Source organism: Galeopterus variegatus, unplaced genomic scaffold, assembly GCF_000696425.1.
Source record: "Galeopterus variegatus unplaced genomic scaffold, G_variegatus-3.0.2 Scaffold467, whole genome shotgun sequence".
NCBI classification, from domain to species: domain Eukaryota; kingdom Metazoa; phylum Chordata; class Mammalia; order Dermoptera; family Cynocephalidae; genus Galeopterus; species Galeopterus variegatus.
The window spans coordinates 104513-127401 of record NW_007726578.1 but is presented as its reverse complement, the minus strand read 5'-3'; the positions used below and the strand labels follow the sequence as shown (position 1 = coordinate 127401).

The 22889-nt window shown below is 38.5% G+C and overlaps 1 protein-coding gene across 1 annotated transcript in view; it reads right to left on the bottom strand.

Moving 5' to 3' along the window:
* ERAP1 (endoplasmic reticulum aminopeptidase 1) overlaps positions 1 to 22180 on the bottom strand; it is a 28531-nt gene extending 6351 nt beyond the window's left edge. The window contains exons 1-15 of the mRNA XM_008569135.1: positions 21634 to 22180; positions 19599 to 19737; positions 16847 to 16981; positions 14886 to 15006; positions 13960 to 14114; positions 13504 to 13617; positions 12174 to 12305; positions 9368 to 9499; positions 9148 to 9219; positions 7218 to 7372; positions 5576 to 5655; positions 4698 to 4881; positions 3188 to 3344; positions 2348 to 2532; positions 507 to 668 (exon numbers count right to left, since the gene is read on the bottom strand). Of these exons, the coding sequence (XP_008567357.1) occupies positions 507 to 668; positions 2348 to 2532; positions 3188 to 3344; positions 4698 to 4881; positions 5576 to 5655; positions 7218 to 7372; positions 9148 to 9219; positions 9368 to 9499; positions 12174 to 12305; positions 13504 to 13617; positions 13960 to 14114; positions 14886 to 15006; positions 16847 to 16981; positions 19599 to 19737; positions 21634 to 22160 (2450 nt within the window). The 5' untranslated portion in view covers positions 22161 to 22180. The remainder of the gene's footprint in view (positions 1 to 506; positions 669 to 2347; positions 2533 to 3187; positions 3345 to 4697; positions 4882 to 5575; positions 5656 to 7217; positions 7373 to 9147; positions 9220 to 9367; positions 9500 to 12173; positions 12306 to 13503; positions 13618 to 13959; positions 14115 to 14885; positions 15007 to 16846; positions 16982 to 19598; positions 19738 to 21633) is intronic.
* Between the last annotated feature and the right edge of the window lie 709 nt (positions 22181 to 22889).

Sequence of the window (22889 nt, the reverse complement as noted above, 5' to 3'; positions counted from 1 at the left end):
TACGGGCGTGACACCGAGGGTTGCGATCCCGTTACCAGTCACAAAAAAAGACAAAAAAGGAAAAAAAAAATAATAATAATCTGAAAAAAAACCCTGCCAATAATAAAGACCAAAAAGATAAATAGGTTACCAGAGTCCTGATAAACCTACTATAGCTAAGTAATAATAAAAACTAAATTAACATTTACATACTGCTTACAACACCCATTCTCATATATTCTCTCATTTGCTAAAAAAAATAGTTAAGGAAGGATATCTCTAATAAATATTTCAAGTATGTTATCGCCTTAAAGATACAAAGATACACAAATATATACTCCTTTCAATATTTTTCCTAACACTTAGTTCTCCCCAATTATTTGCCATTCTCATTAGATGTGTGCCCACTTACATAAATGTTCCCAGCAGAATAGGCAATTCCTGGCCAAGAGAACAAAAATAGATGCCAGAATGATCTGACCTAATTTAATTTCCCTCGGCCACATGAACGTGAATGAATGACTCACCACTGAAGCTTTTCCTTATTTTGGCTCACACAAAGGGCAAATTCAATTTGGTTTTTCTCGGTACTGGACAAAGAAGACTGATATTTACTGTAAAGAAAATCCCAGCCTTCAGTGCTCTGGGTCCCCACAGCAAACACTGCCAAGGTCACATCGTTAGGCAGGCTGTGGAAAAAGGACACACGTGGTGAGAACTGGAGATACAGTGAGTGAGTTTAGAAGCATAATGGTGACCAATCATGAGCTGATGAGCTGGCCCCATGATTAGAGAAGGATGCCTGGAAATATAAACAAAAAGTACTTCTTTCCTTCAGTTACATTTTTTGAAAGAGGCAGTTTTCTAAATTATCTAAATTTGGTTTTAAGTAGTCTTAAAAACATAATGTGAAATGACACTTTTATAAATACCCACATATCTATCACACTTTAATGATGTTGAATCAGTCTATATGTGGTCACCTTACAAGCCAAAAGAAAGAAATTCAAGCTAGACTAAAATTTATGCCATAAACACAAGTCAGGAATCCAGTAGGACCACTGTTTGTAAGCATTTATTTAAACAGAAGCATGTAGATTGTTGGCATAAATGTTTCCTAGATAAGATTTAAACTCGTAAGATAAAAAGACTGAGGTGTATAGCAAGAACAGAGATTTCCAGATATGGTAAGATCCTACCTTGCTTAGACAGTGTCAGCAATTACTATGCACCCCAGGGATTTTGGAGGCCAAAAAAAGCTACTATAAAATGTACTGTCTCTGTTTATGTCTGCCACGGCCATCTCAGTTTAATAAGGTTTTGTATTGGCTGTACAAAATGGGAACTATTCTAATCCTGTTCTAGCTCCCCAGATAGTTGACTTTTATGAACAGAAGTTCCCTCCTAGCATTTTTTAAAAGAAAGTTGGAAGATACACAGATAAATCTTAAAAAGCAATTTATTTTCCAAAAAAGAACAGCAGGGGAGACTCATTTATGCAATAGTCCCCCCTTATCCACCGTTCTGCTTTTCGTGGTTTCAGTTACCCTTAGTCACCTCAATCCAAAAACATTAAATGAAAAATTACAGAAATGAATAATTCGTAAGTTTTAAATTGCAAAAATTCTGAGTAGCGTGATGAGATCTCAGGCCATCCCTCTCCATCAGTCCCACTTGGGACATAAATCATCCCTTTGTCCAGCATGTCCATGTTGTACACGTTCCCCACCCATCAGTCACTTAGCAGCCATCTCAGTTATCAGATCGGCTGTCAAGGGACTGCAGTGCTTGTGTTCAAGTCACTCTTATTTTACTTCATAATGGCCCCAAAGCACAAGAGCAGTGATGCTGCAATTCAGATATGCCAAAGAGAAGGCAAAAGTGCTTCCTTTAAGTGAAACAGTGAAAGTTTTGACTTAATAAGGAAAGGAAAAAAATCTTATGCTGAGGTCGCTAAGATCTACAGTAAGAACGAATCTTCTACCTGTGAAATTGTGAAGAAGGAAATTCATGCTAGTTTTGGGGTCATATCCCAAAATGCAAAAGTTACAGCCATAGTGTGATGACTTTTATTACAGTATATTGTTACAATTGTTCTATTTTATTAGTAGTAATCATTGTTAATCTCTTAGTGTGCCTAATATATAAATTAAACTTTATCATAGGTATGTATGCACAGGAAAAAACATAGTATTTATGGGGCTCAGTACTATAAATGCAGTTTCAGGCATCCACTGGGAGTCTTGGAACATACCCCCAAGAAAAGGAGGGATTACTGTACTTGTTTCTCCCCATGTTTAGCACCAATGATGGAAAACAGAAAAGATACCCTATACATCAACAAAGTGGTTATTTGGTAAGGACTGACCTCAGATTTCCATTGGATTCCTTCCACTCTCTGAAATAGCCTTCTGCCCTCTGCACACATGGCTGATACTTGCGCACACAGGCAAGGAGAAGGAGCTCGCTCCGCAGCATTCGCTCGGAGACCGAGCCATCATCTGTCCACGTCTGCTTATCAATGAGGTCCCTCAGCAGCTTGATGAGGAAGGCCTGCAGGCATTACACAGGGGACAGTGACATGTGTCATAGTATTGTCACAGGTCATGTCATGTTTACATAATCCAATACACTCTCAGGTGATGGGGACTAATTTGTAAAGCTTAATTAATTCTTATTTTTAAAAACCATGCAGCTCTATCTATATTTAATTATAAAAAGGGTCAAAAACAAGAAATAGTAATGAATGACTTTAGTATTTGTATAACAATCTTTTCTAAACATATCCTGTCTACTTAAAACCAGGATGAGCTGCCACTCTTAAAGTAAAAGAAATAGTTTATATGACTAAATTTTGAGAGCAAATTATGCAGCAGGACTTCATGACATTTTGCCAAAAATAAAAATTGTGTTTTTTCTTCATGTACCAGTAAGTCCCAGAAAATCCTAAAGCCAGCCATCATAATGGAGAAGTAAAAGAAATAAAAGATTTGTGAAAGGAAGGGAGTAAAAAATCCATGAAAATTTAGTACAGGATCTAACATTGCCATTTCTATTTCTAGTGCCAAACAAAACAACACTTTTGCTAGTCCAAACGCTTTTTCTTGATATTTGTGAAGACACACACACACACTGATAAGCACTCTTTTTCACACACCAAAAAGCGAACCACAATTATATAACTATTCTATTTATTTCAGGCATTTACCTTGAATTGAGTTTCTACTTCATTCATCTCTCTTTTCTCCATTAACTTATACATGGGTATCAGCTCATTCAAACCTTGGAAGACGGGCATAATTTCAGTTTCATGTTTCAGGTACAGGGTTAAATCCAAAGCTTTTTCAATTGATAGTTTTCCAATGCTGATCAAGAGACACCATGGTTAGCAGTTTCAAACAAAATCCAGGAAATCAACTTTTTACTTCAAAATATATCTTAATCTTCCAGCACAACATTCAATGAGATCAAATACCCCTTATAATGACCTTTACATTAGTATCTGTTCTGTCACACATAACACAACATCTGGAGCAGTTACACTGGAAGGGAGTTTCTCTAATAAAAGAGCTCGGGATAACTTGTGGTTAAGACCAAATGGAAGCATGTCAGCTTCTGTCTCCCTATGAAACACTGGATTGTGTGCTAAGCCTCCAGAGTAAGAAGGGGATTTCGATCAAAGACTCTTCATGTAGCCATTCAGTCAAAACTATGAGCCCCTGGAGTAAACACATCTTCTCCGTTTCAAAAAGACACTGAATATACATAGAGCTGAGAGTTGGTGTTAAAAGCCTTAGTGGTAGGATATATACATGTGTAAGTAAACACAAAACCCTCTAAGATTTAAGCAGAAATATGCCACAGAAGGGAATTTTTTAGGCAGGAAGAAACAGTTAGCTAAGCAACCCGTAATTTTCTCCCCCCACCTGTTGCTTTTTGTCACCTCAGGAGGCCCAGTTTGTTGGTGAGAAGCAGCAGAAGGAAGAAATCCACATTGAGGGCAGCAGGAGGACAGGAGAACTACAAAGCTACCCCTTCCCACCTCCATGGCTCTCCCCAGGACTTCAGTTCTGCCTAAGTAGGGAAGAAGCTTGAGTTTGAGGCTTGGGGAGCATTTCCTTAAAAACCATTGTCATGGGGCAAAATGAATAGTGTTCACTCTGTCCTCAACCATTCAAAGGTCATTTGATTGGGCCAATTTTATAAGCCGTATTCCATAAAGATGCTGTAAAGATCAGGTATCTGGTTTAGGGGGGACAAAAATCTCCTTTAATCCAAGAGATGGCATTCAAACAACTTGGGCCTGGGTCACTTAGTCTTCTAAGAAGGCTTCAAGAATGTTAAAGAGCCAGCATGAGAGAAACCTGATCTGTCATAGCAGGACCAGGAAAAGCTGCAGGACAAGGCTTCAGGGATGAGGAAAGGGGATTCACCTGGGTTTTAGTCTCTTAGCTTTCTACACTTTTGCCTCAGTCTGATCTGAGTTGTTAATGAGAAACATTAAAATACAGATTCCTTCCTTCAAGTTACTGAGCAGTCACTGACAGAAAGTTAATCATAAGGCTAAAAACAACCTCTTGACGGTTAGAACTTAGTGGAAAACACCTTTCAACTTCTTCTCAGCAATCAATCAATCATTTTCACCTTTAGAAATCAAGAATTTGAACGATAGCAGCTGCTTTCAGAAATAAACCACGACTTGGCACAGCTTGTATTACCTGACAAGCTGAAATGCATTGTTAATGAGACTCGCCCGATCATTACTGCTGATTGCCGTGTGTGTTCCTTTTAAAAGGCCAGTCAGAGAATCCCATCCATCATCCTCGTAATGCACAATGTAATAGCCATTCATTCTCACATTAAATTTGATCCATTCCACCTCTTCTGGGAGGATGAGCACATCTAGAGCAAATAAAATAAATTATAGCTCCATTTACTCTCTTGACTGATGAAAGCTTTTCTTTTTTTCCTTTTTGTCTTTTTTACTGACCGGTAACGGGATCGCAACCCTCAGTGTTGCGCCCGCACCGCGCTCAGCCAGTGAGCGGGAACCGGTCTCCACATGGGATCCGAACCCTCGGCGGGAGCGCCGCCGCACTCCCAAGCGGCGCACTCTCCAGTGCGCCACCAGGCTGGCCCAGATGAAAGCTTTTCTGATCAGAGACTAGACAAAGAAATTAGAGAAACGTTTAATACTGAACAATCTGAAATCATCACTTCTTTCTTTTGGAAACCAGAAAAACAGAAGCCCAATAGACAAAGGCCAACACTAGCTTTCGACACCAATCTTGTGAGATTTATAGATCTATGAAAATAATGCAACCACATCTCTGGCCATATATATGATATAACCCCGTAATGTTAACAAAGTAATAGGAATTTTCACTAGTAATCCCTCCTTTTTAGCATTATATAACTCACCTGCTTTAATCTATCTGACAAGATATTGGCCATTCTTTTTCAAAACCAGACAGTATTTTGAACTTGACCCCCTTTGCTTTAACCAAGATAAATAGCAAAAGAAGCTTAGTATTTAAATCCTACACATTTCCACCATCCTTCTTGAGGGAAACTAGTTATTTCCACAATAAATTACCTGTTTTTGTCTTCAGCAAAAATCTATGGACCGAATCTGATTTGCTGGTAATGAATGTCAGTGGAACATGCCACAGGTACCTAGAAGAAAGGAGGAATAAATTGTGCATTATTTATTCACCACATGCAAGCAGTTTTTAAATCACCTATCATGTACCAGGCACTGACCAGTTTAGGACTGGATGGTACCAAAACCGCTAAGGCCAAGATCTCAAAACATTGCCAGCCTGTCTTCCAGCTTTGTAAGGAGTGCCAGCTCAGGCTCTTTTCATTATTCTTGGACACCTTAAGTAAAGTTGGGAATGCAGGCTTATGTGAGCCCTGAAAGCCTTTACAGTGATGGACTGATTGGAGCTCAGAGGCCTGACTTAAAAACAGTGACTCTAGTAATGATACAAAGTGACATTACGTGCCTCCTAAAAACCATATTTTGAGGACACATGTCACTTCTGTGGAATTACTTACTGTCAGTCTCAACTGATCTAAATCTGATCATGAAGAAATAGCAGAAAACCCAAACTGAAGGACATTCTATAAAATAACTGGCCTATACTCTTCAAAAACGTCAATGTCAAGACACAAAGAAAGACTAAAGAATAGTTTCAGGAAAAAAGGAGACTAAAGAGGAGACTAAATACTATATGTGATCCTGTACTGAGCTCTAAACCAGATGTGTTTTTTCTATTTTGCTATAAAGATATTTTTAGGACAATTGGAAAAAGTTGAATAGGTTTTATATATTAGATAATAGTATAGTACCTACCAAGCTCATTTCCTAATCTTGATAATTGTACTTATATACATTATATGTTATGGTTATATGTGAATGTTCTTACTTTTTAGGAAATACCACACTGAAGTATTTAGATGTAAAGGAGTATCACATCTCCGACTTACTCTCAAATGGTTCAGAAAAAAAATGACGTGTATATATATATATATAATATATACATACACATATATATACATACACATATATATACATACACATACATATATATGGAGAGAGAGAGAATGATAAAACAAATGGAGTAAAGAGTTAACATATATCTAGGTAAAGCATATATGGGAATTCTTTGCACTATTTTTGCAACTTCTCCAAAGGTCTGAAATTATTTCAAGATAAAAAATTTTAATAATGTCCATCTAGCATCAGTCAAGTTGCAGCATCTCTTTTCCAGTGATACCCTTCTATAGCATTAAGCAGACAACAGGTTCCAGAAACTAATTCAGACTTCCAAAAAAGAGAATTAAGTCTCTCATAAATTCCAGAAATCATCTAAATTCTTTTGTCCTTAGCTCCAACCCAAATGCCAGGCACTATTATAATCTAGTGGCAGTTAATAGATCCTTAGATCTGAGCTGATTTCAAGCCAATAACTAGAAATTACACCCTATCAAACTACAAAACTGAGAATGTTAAAATAATTATATATCATCAATATTACTGAGGGTAACTAAAGTTTAAAGCCTCCTTAGTCCTTTTGGGAAAATGGGGGATAAAAGTCAACTTCATAAGATACATAGATTCAATTGAGATATTTTGGTGATAGAGATAAAGGCACTCTTTCAAAAGTAAGCTTTTATCCTACGAGGCTGAAGTCTCCTAGGCAACAGAATGAGTTTTACTCAACGCACATTACCCAGTCTCTGGGGTACCATCCGATCCCTTCATATAGTGCTCTTGCTTCATGTGTACGTTCCTCCCTCTCATGGTGATGGTTATCAGGGGAAAGCCCTTCTGCAGCGTCCAGGTGTTCATCATGGTTTTCACATCCAGGCCTTCCTGACGCCAGTGCTGGTTTATACAAAAACAGGCAGATCTATCACCCACTTAGACCCAACTCTAAGAAAAAAGAGAATGCCAGCTTGTGCTCCAAGGACTGCCGCCTGTGACAACCTCCTCTGCAGAGCTCTTCCTGATCTCTTCCCCTGCTCTCCAGCCCCTTGCCCTGGTTCTGTTCCCCCACTGTCCCCAGCCATCCCACATCCATTAGAGCACTATTTACTTTTCATTCTCCACTACACATGTGTGTCTTGAGGACAGGCAGCATATCTGGTTCTGCTGGGCACACCTTGGGGCTGGTGTAGCACTGGGCTCAAAGCAGACATGTGAATGAATGAGTGAAGGGAGAGAAGGGAGAGAAAGTGGCCAGGTCTTCAACACCTATATAACTATGCTGGCTCTCAGACAAACAAGGTGGGAAAAAATGTTCATTCAAGAGCCTGTGCTTCCTAAGTGATAACACGATGATGGCCCATACTCAACAAATAGTCATCGACTCAAAGGGGAATATGTTCTTTGATATGAAAAAAGCTTTTAAGAAAAGATTTAAGAGTTAGTAAAAGGATAAAATATGCTACAGGAAAAATCTAGAAACCACTGAATGAAGCAATCTCTAAAAACAAAAAGTCAAGAAAATAAAAATATGGTAGATAAAATTCTGTTGAATCTCCAGACTCACTCTCAGCTGCCTATGAAAATATTCCACAAGTCCATTTAAACAGAGACTCAGACTGTTTTGTGGCTCAGATGTTATGAATAGTTTACAGCAGTTAAAAAAATGAGTTAGATCTAAATTCAAATCCCTGCTCTGCAGTTTACCAACCATATGCCTTTGGATTTCATATTCCCATTTGTAAAAACAGGGATAGTAATAGTGCCCAGCTCATACGTTTATTGCAAAGAGTCATGGAGATAATACAGATAAGTGCTTAGCACTTGCCTGACACATAGTAAGTGTTCAAGAATGCTCACTGCCATTATTTGTTTTTTCACAAATGCAGAGATCTGGAAATGATTGACACGTCCTCCTGACTGATACAATATAGCCCTATTCTACCACGGACATATGTCATAAATCCACTGCTTTACGGAGACTGAAGCTGAAGAAATGAGTATCTGTTGGGAAAACAGAACAATTTGATCAGGCCCTCTTGCCTTGGGCTGGTTGGGGGTGGTTCAGTAAACAAATTATGTGTGTGTGCGGGGGTGGAGTTGGTACGCATATGCAGTGCCGCCACCCTGGCTGGGGACTGCCTCTGGTGGCCACTACCGCACAAGCAGCCATGCTTTCCAACCTGCAGCTTCCAAGGATTTATTTGCCGGTTACCTAGCTCACAGACCTGCGTGTAAGTGATCTGGTGACCCAGCCTGGAGTGTAAAGGTTTTGTGACCCAGTCTGGAACGGGCTTGTGGGGTCTGTGAGCTCCAGACCCAGCCCTAGCTCAACAATTGGCCAAGTCAGTGCAGGATTATGGGCAGGTAAAAGAGCCTAACAACTGGCGTGGTCATGTAGCTCCACAATTGGCGATGTCGGCAGGATTCTGACATAAGCCGTAGCGCCACAGTATCAGTGAGTAGTATTATCAAGGCAGCTGTGCAACCGACCCTCTTGTGTAGATGCCTTCTAAGAAAAATTATAAAAGGCCCTCAGTCTGGTATAGTTTAGATGCAGTCTTATCTGGCATGAGGGTGATAAAACCAAATACCTCAAAAAGTCTGGTACAGAGTTATCCTTCAAAGAATAAAAGAATGTGCTTAGGGGAATATGTACAGATGTGGAAACTTACTGAGGATGAAGATGAATGTTGATTTCCAGAGCAAAAGCCATCCATCATTTGTGTGCTCTCTGTAGGGCAAATCTAAAAAAAACAAGCACATCATTCTCATTTCTATAGAAAACACTCATATTTCTTCTCAGAGGTATTAATATGATGTAAGAGAAACAAAACAAAACAAGGTAATAAGTCTGTCAATCCCAAATGTAGAGATACACAAAAACACACTCACACTTGCCATGCTATTCCACAGGTCCTCGTTTTTTGTGTTTTTGTAGCTATACGTCCGGAGATACTGTACAATACCACTTTTAAATGCATCAGGACTCAGATAATCCCTTAGCATATTCAGAATACAAGCTCCCTGAAAAGATAATAGAAATAATTGTTATCTATAGGTTGGTTGCAATCTAATCTGCCATCACATTTTATTTTGCAGTATTCTACCATTCACAGCAACATGGATGAACTTGGAGAAAATTACCTTAAGTGAAATAAGCCAGGCACAGAAAGAGAAATACCACATGTCCTCTCCCTCATAAGTGGGAGCTAAAAAAGAAAGAAACAAAGAAACAAAAAAAGAAACAACAAACACAATAATACATTGAACTTTCAGGAGAGAACAGAACTTTGGTTATTAGAGAAGGGTAAGGGGAGGGGGAGGAATGTTAGGGACAAATTGGTTAATGGACACAAAGAATTAGAACATTTTGTAATAACGAATATACCAACTACCCTGATTTGATTATTACATGTTGCTTTGCCTCCCACGGATTTGTCACCCCTTTTCCCCTGGGTGACAGAGCTGCCAAAGATTACTCAAAGCCCATCTCTTCTGAGCAGTGAGAAGCCCCAAAAAGGGGTTAATCTACCAGAACCCTCAAGATAGAGGCATTCCTTCCATTTGGGAAATTAACCACGAATTGGGATTCTCTTCCTGCATTTATTCTTCAGACCAGGAAGTTACAAGAAAAGAACATAGGTGGGGTTTTTGCTAAGTATAGTTTAACAAGTTTAACAATAGAAGCTGGTAACATTCAGTTAGACAAGCAAGGTGACATTCCATAATGCAATTTGCAACAAAAACTTGATTTTAGCAAACATTCTCTTCTTACAGCAATTTCTCAGTATCTTTACATATCAATCAGTAACCTGTCTGTCCTTTGAGCCAGCAACCTTGCTGTGTTACAATTCTTTATCTTACAACAGAGACTATAGCCTGAGGAAAATTTCCTGTCCTTTGCAAGGTCAATATTTGAAACGACAAGGCTTTGGAAAACCAGGCCCTGTGAAGTACATTTGCTTTATGCATACTCCACAATTACATATTGCACACAGATACTGACAGTCAACTCTGTACCCCCACAAATATGTATAATCAATTATGTTTCAATAAAAAATGAAAAAAGAAAGAAAAAAAGAAAAAAAGGAAAGGAAAGGAAAGAAAAGGAGGATGGAAAAAAGAAAGAATGAATCTCAATAATATGTTGAACTTTCAAAAGGAGAGAACAGAACTGTGGTTACTAGAGATGGGAAAGGGGGAAAGAAAGCGGGATTAGTGAGAAATTGATTAAGGGTCACAAAGAATGATTACATTTTGTAAAGATGAGTACACTAATTACCCTGATTTGATCATCACGTATTGTATGAAGATATTGATACTAAACTCTGTACCCCATGAATATGTCTGATCAATTATGTCTCGATTTAAAAAATGCAACCGCAGTAACATTTTTAATGTCAGGCAGTTTGTGAAACAGAAAAGGTGGGTTAAACCTAGACCTGTCTAGGCGGGGGATTTATCTAACGTGATTGTTTATGCTCTTAGCCCACTGGGCCGTTATTTTCTATCAGGAGCCAAGTCTCCCCGTGAGGCAAATTAGCATCACATGCCAGCTCCCTTTATTCACACTTAAGTAGACAAGGGTGCAGATTAAATATCAGATCTCGAACTATCACCTGGCTCTCTCACTGCTACTTGGAGGCAGGAGTGGGGAAAGATAGGTGCAACACTGGGTGGAGCACTAGAGACAGGAGCAGAGGTGGGTGCCAGGTAAGGAATAGGGTAAGTACAGGGCAGCCTTGAGCACACAGGGCTGAGGGGGCTACAGTAACAATGAGAAAGGGAGCAAGAGAGTTCCCAGATTCTCTGTCTTCCTGCATACAGTGTTCTTTTCCTCTGCACTCCCATGCCATGGATGGTGGGTCACAAACTCAAATACCTCCAGTGACATAGGACAGGTGACATAAATGAAGTACTCCAAGATAAGGTGGATGCTCTTTTACATTTTTCCCCTGCATTTTTGATGGAAACATGTTAGCAAGAACTACTTTTCTGTTTGCTACAAGTAAAACGGCCAAGCATAACATAAACGGCAACACGTTCCCAGCCTCAGTGAGAAGACAATAGAAACAGTTGGGAATGTTAGGGGAAGTGGAGAAGCACAACCTTAGTCTTATAAAGGAGCCACTACTTAGCTCCAGCATATGTTGCCAAAGAAAATACAGGCCAAATTTGTTTGGCCAAATCCTCCTTTCCCTCCCCTCCCAGAGAAGCCAGAAATCCAGGCTTTTATATAAAACCTCTATAATCATTCAGTGTTGGCAACAGTTTGCAACTCTGTCATGAAACAAATTGTTCAGTACAATACTTTGCAGTTCAACAATATAAACTGTCTCTGAAGACCCTGAAAGGTAAGCTACACAAGGGCAGGAATATTTGCCTGGTACAAAGTTGAGGCTCAGCCAATACCCATTTGTTGAATGATGAATGCAAGGCAGAATTTCTGTAGGCCTGAATTTTCAATCCAAGAAAGAGTAAATGAGGAACTGAGCATAATATACTCACTACGATTATGAGCCAAACTGCAAGTTAGGCCAAAAAAAGTGAACTCCAGCCAGCATGGGTCAGGATAGGAGGCATTCAATCTGGTTACTCCTCACGAAGGGAAAACTACCCCACACCCTTGCCGATAACCTGTCCACCCCAGTATTTATAAGTTTAGTGTCCAAACTATACCCTTATGATCCACTTTTACCTTTTCATAAGAAACATCATCGAATATCTCCCGAATCTGAGCAGGATTCTCCACAGGCGTGGACACAGGGTGTGAAGAATTTAATGCATCTACCTCCATCGCATGAAAACACTTGCCAAAGAAATAATCTTCCTATTGAGACAGAAAAAAGAAAATATCACCTATGTTTTACATTTAGATAAAAATATAAAGGTAGTAAGGTTTGATCTAGAATAATAGGTCTATACTTCAAATTTCCAGGCCAACCTATTCCATATTTCTAGTATTTATGAAAACAAATGGAATTACTATCTAAAGAGCATCTGAGAAACAATGATTTTAGGTAAACATTTTAGATTTTGTTCATCTTAAATACTTATCACTTTAGAATAAAGAAAATTTCATATTAACTTAAAAACAAAACCATTACAACTATAGCCAAACATCAACAAAATAGGAAGCTAAAATGTATAGTGATTTCAACATTTCCATTCATCATTTGCACTATTTTAAAACAAAGATATTTAGCTTTAAAATCGTGTAGTTTAAAAAAAAAAAAGCAGAGAACAAATTCTAACCTTAACCTGCTTTACTAGGGCACGTTAACTCAATAGAATAATATGCATCTATAATCATTTTTATCATTAAGGATTATGTAGAAACATAGGAAAATATTTACAATCCATTGTAGTAGTATAATTTATAATTCATAATTATAACTATGTATAAATTATGTGTACAGGCAGATGAAATGGGAAATAACAAATGTTCATAAATGAAAAGAAATGTTGTAGTAAAGAATTTTTTATATAGAATAAGTTTATTTTTAATTTTGTTGTACGTGATTTCTTTAAGTTAAACATGCAATTTTTAAAATCAACATATAGCAGTTCCAAAGCATTAAAACTGTGACCCATGTGTCCAGGTGGATATGCAATCAAATATGCAGTTACCTTAAGCATAATTCATTTGATTTGGCAAGTAGGGTCCTATTTAAATAATAGCAATCTGTACCAAACACTTCTGCAATGAGCAACCTGAAGGTTGGGGAAATGATATGGAACATTCAGGCTGCCATTACTTACATTTCTTTGATATTAAAGGAATACACAATTTAACACTTAATTTCATAGTAATCATAGTTTCACAATTGAGTCTGGAAATAAGTTTTTGTAATATGTCTTGAAAGTTCACTAACATTTTTGAATTATACTTCATATCTAAACTCCCAAGGAAGTTACCAATGAAATCTTTCTATGAATTCTATAATCAGAGATTAGTAAACATTTTCCACCAACATTGAGCAAAACAACAGATTAACCTAAAATGTAAAAAAATTACTACTACTTACGACTTTCAGTTCAGGATGGGTCACACTGACAGACACAAACTCCATAAACTTGGCAAATCCCTCATTTAGCCAAAGATCATTCCACCATTCCATAGTGACCAAGTTCCCAAACCACTGAAAGGAAAACATTATTCAGTTTATTCACACATTTCTATGGAAACTGACTTATTTATTATCTATAATGGCAGCCATAAACTAAAGACATTCAGAAAGAAATGTGTTTTAGAAGTCTAATGCCATTTATAAATGCTAATATATATTTATAAAATTAATATTTTATCAAAGTAAAAATAAAAACCTTTCAATATGCATTATAAAACATGAAACCTAATGCTTTAAAGAATAAATTTTCTAATGAGAATAAAGACAAAGTAAAAATTAGCCTCATATGTCCCATAAAAGCAATATCAATGTAAGTTAACTATACTTCTAACATATGTGACTGAGCTTGTATACCTGGTGGGCGAGTTCATGGGACACAGTCATTGTGATGCCAAGCTTACTTGATGCAGAAGATTTTTCTGCATCAAACAATAGAGAAGATTCTCTGTATGTTGTCAGTCCCCAGTTTTCCATAGCACCAGACTGAAAGTCAGGAATAGCAGCAAGATCTTGGAAAGGAAGTAAAAAAAATATATTACCAATCTCTAAGCTACACATTCTCTTAAACACACTAAACTTCAGAATGGATGAGTGTTAGGACCAAAAGAAAAGCTAAGCTGCCTGTGTAGAAATATGGAGCTCTAGACTTTTGGAAGAGCCTTTCACAATGGAGAAAAAGGGCCTCAGTGACTCAGAGTCACTTTGCTACTAACATGACAAAGTCAGACTTGTGTCTCACACCTCTTGACTCCATTTCTAACTTTCTGGAAAAAAGTTTTGGAACTGAATAATCTCAACAATTACCTCAATAATCCACTCTATTTTGGATGCCCAAGACCCACATATACATAAAAACTCAAACACACAACAGTTTTTAAGAGCTCACATATGAAAGAAAAATGCAGGTTTTCTTACACTGTGTAAATGTATTCATTCAAAAGATGTTTATTAGAGCCCTCTATGTCACTGCCACGCATGTGCCAATAATGAAAATAATGCAGCCTCTGCCCCCTGCTGTCCACTCACTAATAAAATTAGAAGGCAAAATGGTCCCTATGCCATGCGCCTCAGGAACTGTATCAAGATCTGCTTTCATTATCGTTAGAAGCTTATGGTACAGATCAGGGGTGAGGAGATGCTCACAAGGATCAACCCGATGTTTGACACTTGCTGGGATTTTTATGACTTGAGGGGCTGCTGAGAACCATGGGAACATGAGGGTATAATCTATGACTGGGGCCATCAAATGCCACATTGCAACATCTGTGTAAAATCTCTACCTTGTTTGGGTAAAGGATATGGGATGCTGAAATAGTCCTCATAAAATTCTAGAAGTGTCACGGCAGCATTCAGTGCATAATCTGCTTGATTTATCTTGTCTGGCACAGCATGTACAGAAACCTAAAGAGAAATGCACAAGAAAGTTACTCAAATATCATAGTGTTTCTCTCCACAATTGTACAGAAGAGTGACATTAATGGTTTCTTAATCTGGGATATGGTTGCCAATGTTAAAGATGATAATTGGGAATTCAATTTCTTGTATTAATGCTGACTATTCCTGATCGACCCCCCTTCTAAAAACTACAAATGCTGGATAACATATATAAAAATGTCTTCTTCAATGTGTTCATAAGGTAGCAAAAAAGAAAGGAACACAGAGGTCAAAACTAAAGTGACAGGTGGGCCTTCTGAAGTCAGCAGAGCACTGCAGCTGTTTTTTGCCCTGAGGGCACTAGCCAAACACAGGTGGACTTGACGTTTGGTTCTCACGGCATTGAAAGACTCAGAGGATAAGAAACAAAGTCTGAGAACTGCCTAAGGTGATAAGCCTAATGGGAGATACAACCCTTGCATAAAGCTGGACCCCCAAGGGCACGCCTTAGAAATAACCACTCCTTTCTCAAGGAAACTGCAAGAAAAAAAAAAAAAAATGCTTTACTCAAACTTCAGTACTCTATAGAGGAGAATGGGGGAATCTCTTTAGAAAATCTGTAGCTAAAAGCTAACCTTCACGGTGTGTAGCAGCTGAACTCACAATAACTAGGTGATCCAAAACCCTGAAGCTGATAAATTAAAGTGGTCCTTGAACTGGTAAAGTACTCCCAGGCACCCTGTAGGAGCAGATATAAATTCTCTCTGGAAGAATCCACTTTTGGCTCAGGCAATACAAGTTTACCTACATAACTCACAGTACACACAAAGAAGTAAGATAGTATGAGCAAGAGCCCCAGAAACAACAAACCACAGAATCAGATACACAGGATTTCAGATATGACAATCCCCAGACATAGAATATAAAATAAGAATGTTTAATGTGATTAAAGAAATAAAAGAAAACTAAAATATTAGTATAAATTAGATATTATAGAAATACCGATTTCTAAAAGATTCAGAAAAGTGGGCAAAGCAATGGGAAGATGTTTTTGCTGATAGTTTCACCACTGAATTGAGAGTGTCTCCTTCATCCAAGTCTCAAGCATCACTTTCAGATACCCAGGTAAATAAAGAAATCTCCACAAGGATAAGAAACCTCAGCATTAGAGGAACAAAAGGCAATTCAGTAAAGCCCCATCTTTTCAGGCCTCAGTGAAAACCAACACAAATACATGAGGTGTCTTCAAATAAAGTGTCCCTTTCTCCACTCAGAAAATACCTGTTTGCATTCTCAGCCACAGCACACAGGTGTACAGTTTGTCTACTATGCAAAGGTACCCAGAGGAGGAGGAGCAAGTGCTCCCTGAAACAAGATCTTTCTCTCCAATATTTCAGTATTGCCTGGCTCAGATATTCTCCCCAAAGTCTCTTGCTCCTCCAAGCTGGTTGCCCTATCTTACTTCCTTCCCACAGTCAGAAATCCCCTGCTCAGACAGTCTGTAATATTTACTTCCGAACCGCAGAAAGTTATAACCAGCAGCAACCTAAGAAACCATTGCAGGATCTAGTCCAACTTATACATTTTAAAGAAGTATAAACTAAGTTCCAGAGGGAGCAGGGCCAAGGCGAGGGCCAGAAAGTGGTGGAGCCAGGATCACGACTCTGGACAGGCCACGCTCTCTCTCCATGTCTTTGTTATTAGAAACTCACTGCAAAAATGGCCATGTAGACAATAGGGTGACCAAACATCCTGGTTTGGCCAAGATTGAGGAGATTCCCAGGATGCAGGACTTCCAGTTTTAAAATCAGGACAACCAGGCAAACCAGGACAAGTTGGTCACCCTATGTGACAGCCATAGGTTCACCTTGACTCCACTCTTGGTCATCTTACTGACAGATTCAAAATCTGAAATAATGAAGGCCACCAGGTAGGTGCTCATCTTCACAGTGACATCAAAACGGTCTTCTATGAGTCCTTCAGCAACAGCCACAGATTTCACCTAAAATCAGAATAACTCAGATTATCAAGTAATCTAATTATCTAACACACTGAACATATTTAATAAAAAGAAATTTCCTAATTACAAGACATAATATTGAAGGTATATGGCATGACATTTCTATAATTACTTGAAAAGCTCTCTTTTTAATATCTAATTGTAATTATGGCATTAAGGCCATTCTACTCAATTTTTTATTGATATATAATACAAATATCATAAAATTCATCATTTAAAGAATACAATTTAGTGGTTTTCAGTATGTTCATAAAATGCAACCAGCAACACTCATTTTCTTTTAAATAACCCATATGATTGCAAACTGACTCATATTTGGTACATGTGAATTGATAACACGGATTGGACAAAGCAAAACTGAGAGTGCTGGTTTTGCCAAAATGTGGTCCACCTGTCCTCAAATACAAGTGTAAGAATGATCTAGAAATGCAATATCTGGTATGGACACTATACTGGGCAAATACATATCTGTGTACTACCTAAAAATAGCTTCTGTTTTTCTATACAATTGAAAGTAACATATACCTAGGCCTGATCCTGAAAAGCCTCTTCCAAACTCAGATTTGCTTCATTGGAATCAGCTTATATGTGCAATCAGGGAGTAGCCTTGCAGGTGGGGTGGGGTAACTGGAGGAACATTCTAAGAAATCTGCATCCAAAAAAGAAAGTCTAATACTTCAGCAACAGAAAGTATTGAGGCAGGATCTTGGAGAAAGAACCAGCCAGATCTAGCTTGGGGAAAATCATGCTAAGAGGCATTTTTCCTGTACTCTCATTCCCTCCTCTGTTTCTGTGCCCTTATCCTTCACACCCACCAACCACCAGCTAAGTGCCTGCTGTTCACCCTTTGGTCATTCAACCAACTCTGCTCACCAACGTAGGTTTGCTCTGAATGAATCCCCTTTTTTTTTCCTTTGAAATGTCTTCTATCCACCCTTAACCAAAATTTCCATTCCTGATGTTGTGCTAATTATTAGGAAAGTAACCTGATTAAACTAACTCAAATTTAAATGTGATTAACTCCTTCTCACTGCCCAAACACTTCAATGTTCCAATGATATATTTGCTTTTCCAGCCTTCAAAAAGATCCTTGGAGACCCATTGTCCTTCCCCTCAGCTCCACATCTGCAGCCTCAGGTCAGGACACTCCTATTAGATTTCTGCCAGTGTGAGACTTTCCTGTCCAAGGGGCAAGACCACATTAGAGATTTTCTTCTCCTCAACAAGTGGATCATGGACATCCATGGATTAAGACTCCAGCATCCTCATGAAGCTTCTAGAGCTCATGGCCTTCCCTTTGCAAGTCTACAAATTTCTCTACTAATCTTGGTTGGTCCTTCAGTCTCTCTCACATCTCTATCCCATCCCTGTTCCTTTATTCTCTTTAAGTTGTGATTCTCTAATTAAAGAATCCACTCCTGTCCCAGGGAACAATATCATAATATTGAGGGAGAGGACTATAATTTGAAAAAGTGTATTTTGTAGCTCGAATTTATATTAGGAAAATAGCATAATTGTTTCTTGTCTTTTCATATACAAAAGTGTGAGCAGAGACAAAATTTCTTGGCCGGTAGGGATTTGCAGAAGAGTGCTTTTTATAGGGGACAGTACTCTGGGGGTGGGGAAGGGGACAGAATCTTGTTTGAGGAAGGGATAAGGTATTCAAAAAGGGGTATAGAGTTTTAAAGGCTGAGAAATACTGTACTAGAGGGTGGGCTGTGGCTCTCAGAGTCCCTTCATGCTGTGATACTGCTTCCTTGGTCAGCACAGGGAGAAAGCTGGACACCCTTCAGGACTCTAAGCATAGCCTATTGCACCCCGAGTCTCATCCACAGTGAGCTTCTCTGAAAAAAGGATGTGTTTCCAGGAGTTAGGACACACCGGCTGTAGAACGGAAGCCCAACTGATGCTTTTCTAAGTTACCAGAATCATAGCATAATGGCACTTAATGAGGGGTTTTATTCACTTGGCATGGTCATCTTCTTGCCTCTTTTAAAAAGAAGAGGGAATCCTGTCTACATCAGCTTTGAAATTGGAGAACAATGATTTCTCTTAAGGGAACTAAGCTACCTACCATTACTTACTTTCAGCACCGTAATATTCTGAAAAGATTACTTTTCTTCTCTTTTTCTTTCTACCCAAATTTGTACATATAGTAATAAATTGTATAGTTAATTATGTATGTAGAAATTATAAAATATAACTATATATTTGAAATATGGTCATATTCAACAAAGAATTCTCTTTAAAATCCTTTTAAAAGATCATCTGAGAAAATAAGCAATAAAGTGCTTTGTGAAGGGCACTGTCATTTAAACTTGACCTGAATTCCTTAGTTTCCGTCCTATCAGCACTGATAACCTGAGATGTCACTCTTACTGAAATCTTGCATTTTTGAGAGACAATTTTTTTCTTTAGCTACAAATAACTGTGGCTTGAAACAAAAGCATCGGTTGAAAATGAAAAAGAAAAGTTAGCAACTGTCAGGCAATAAAACAAACAAAACAGGTGACCTGAATATAAACTGTCATTGGAGTAATCTGAGTCACAGGGAATCAACAGATTTTCTGTGAGGAGATACACAGGAGTTCAGACTCACCAGCGGCATGTTGGAGATGGCCAGGTGCCTCGGCTCCCTTCTGATCTTGACTAAGAAACTTGCTTTAAGGGCAGGTTCATCAAAGCAGGGAAAGGCCATCCTCGCTGCAGTAGGTTCAAACTGTGTTGATGCAAGTATCCTGCAATTATGGCAGGTGAAATAAAAATTGAGCATGAAGAACCAGAGCCTCTAAAATGGGTGTTTGCTATTTAATTCCTAAAATTACCACAAGATTAATAGATTTCACCTCTAAAAAAATATTTTATATGAAAAAACCTATTATAAACTAAAAGTCAAGTTAAAAAACTGGGAAATTTTATCGAAAAGTTTTTTTTTTTTTTTTCCTTTTTTTTTTTTTTTTTTTTTACTGACCGGTAACGGGATCGCACCCTCGGTGTCGTGCCCACACCAGGGACCGGCAACGGGATCGCAACCCTCGGTGTTGCACCCGCACCACGCTCAACCAGTGAGCAGGAACCGGTCTCCACATGGGATCCAAACCCTCGGCGGGAGCGCCGCCACACTCCCAGGCAGCGCACTCTCCAGTGCGCCACCGGGCCGGCCCTATCGAAAAGTTTTTGAAGAAGAGTTACTAGCCTTAGCAGATAGTGAGCTCTTAAAAATTAATAAGAAAATATCCAACAACCAAGCAGAATGTCTGGCAAAGGCCATAAACAGGCAACTCACTAAAGAGCCTACAAATTGTTAATAAACATACCAAAAGCTACTCAACTTCCTTAATCAAAGAAATGAACACTAATGAGAGATATCAGTTTTGGGCCCTTTTGCTCTAAAACGATTGCCAATACACAGTATTGGTTAGGGATAAAGAAATATAGCAAGGAATATCAAAAGTTTGTAGAACCTTAACAGTTTTATTTCTAGGCATTTATTCTAAAGAAATAATTTATGAGGATGTTCATCAAACTGTCGCTGGTACTGAAAAGTTGGAAACAATTTAATATCCATCCACATGGGATTAAATAAATTAATGTACAAACATATTTTAATAAAGTCATTTAAATGATGTGTAGTGATAGTCATTGATATGAAACATCTTCCCAACACATAAAGTTAAAAAAACTCCCTTGTAAAACAGAAAATATAACAATTCCATTTACATAAAATAATGTGTATACACATCCAGATGGAAGTCTGGAAAAATGTTCCCCTGAAATAGAAGTGGTGGTTATTTCTGGGGCCTATGATTGTGATAAATTTTACTTTTCAAAAAATTACTTTGGTAGCATCTGGCTTTTTTACCTTAATCAAATAATATGGAATCAGAAAAACAAGTTAGTATGATCTACCAAAAAAGAAAATTTGATTTTAAAGTTCAGCATAAAATTTCCCCCAAATAAGTCCTCTCCTTAAAAACAGAAACAAAGCAAGGCAGATGGGGATCTCTAAAAAAGTTTTAACCGAGAGAAAAATATTTCCTCTAGTGAGCTGTTATGGGTTGAATTGTGTCCCCCCAGAATAATATGTAGAAGGCCTAATCCCCAGTGTCTGTGAAAGTGACCTTCCTTGGAAATAGGATCTTTGCAAATGTAATCAAGTTGAAATGAAGCTATCAGGCTGGGGTCTAATCCAATATGACTGGCATCATTATCACATGATGGAAATGTGGACACAGAGACCAAAGGAGAATAGCCATGTGACAACAGAGGCAGAGACTGGAGTGGTGCGGCTGCAAGGCAAGAGGTGCCAGGACCCATAGCACCAGATGCCAGGAAGAGGTGAGAAAGGATTCCACCCAGAGTCTCAGAGGGAGCATGGCCCTGCCCACACCTTGACTTCAGACTTGTAGTCTCCAGAACTGTGAGAGAATACATTTCTGTTGTTTTAAGCCACCATTCTGTACTACTTTGTAGTAGTACATTTTTGAGTCTCTATAAAGATGCAAAAGCAAAACTGGAGAGTTAAACCATAAAAGGAGTTTTAAAACACAATCCATTTGAAATAATAAATTTACTGTGGGCAACACTTGGATCTCAAAAACAACAACAACAAAAAAACCAGAAAAAAAAATTACCTCACTTCTCCTTCCTTAGTTCTATAGGTGCTTTTATAAAATCCATGGAAATTCTCAGAAAGATTGCCAGCATAGTCGATGACTACTGTGTATGGGATGCCAACAAGGAGAGGTTCTGGAGCCAGAAGTGCAATTTGTTCATGAGGTGGATATTCCAGGACCTGCAGCGGCTCTTCAGATGGCCTCTCTCCAGTTCCTTTCCTGAGGATGGCCTTAGATATTTGCAGGTGGTGACTATGCAGGATGATGGTACTGGTGGGCTGGCTGGCTGTGATTTCGACTTTCGTGGTTCCCCAGAAAGTCAGTGTGGTGAGATTTGCATGGATCATGAGATCGTAGTGGACTGGGATGACATGCTCAGGAAGTCGCATTTTATTCCAAGGAAATGGTGTTCCATTGCTAGCTTTTGGAGATGTAGCTTCACTGCTCTGACACCAGGAAGGTGTTGACATGGTTAAGAGAGTCATCAGTGAGGAAAATAGAAATGACATGCTTGCAAGTGGCCATTTGAGTGGCAGAGACACCATCTTCTTGCTCAGACTACCCAGTGGCACAAATGTATAGAAGCAAAAAAGGAAAGAAAAAGTAAAAGTCACTAAAATGTTAAGATTTTACAGCATATACACCATAATTTCAGAATTTATCTTCCCAGCATTAATGGATATAGATATAAACTTGGATGCTGGGTAGCAAGGAAAGAAAAAGGGTAAGTATCCATAACAGTAACCTTTAGTAACATCGGTGTCTCTGTCAAGTCGTCAGGCCAAATGTTAACTATTTATGTAGGCAGGAATGGCTTAAAGAGTTTATGGGATTTTCCCGGTAGTTTGTGACAAATATATCAATCACCTGGATCTCTCTTACAATCATCCAACAAATATATGTTGAATGCCTGCTACACAGAAGGTTGTGTGTCGAGCACTGTGTGAGATATAGTAATACATAAGACACAGACCCCACCCTCAAGAACTTTGAAATCTGGAAGACAGAAAACATTCATGCACAAATAATAAAACACAACTTAGAAAGTATGGAGTATTTCGTGAATAACTATAAAAGAGGGTGTAGGGGAGAATGGAATAACATTTCCAAAGAGAGTGAGTGACTCTGGCTGCAGTGACTATGGGATGACTTCACACAAGACCAGCATTTGACTGTGGCCTGGAAAGATAGTTCAGATTTGGAAGTGAAAGAGGGCATGAAACCCATCTCAGGTAAAGCAAACCAGGTCAGGAGCTCAATCATAAAGGGAGACG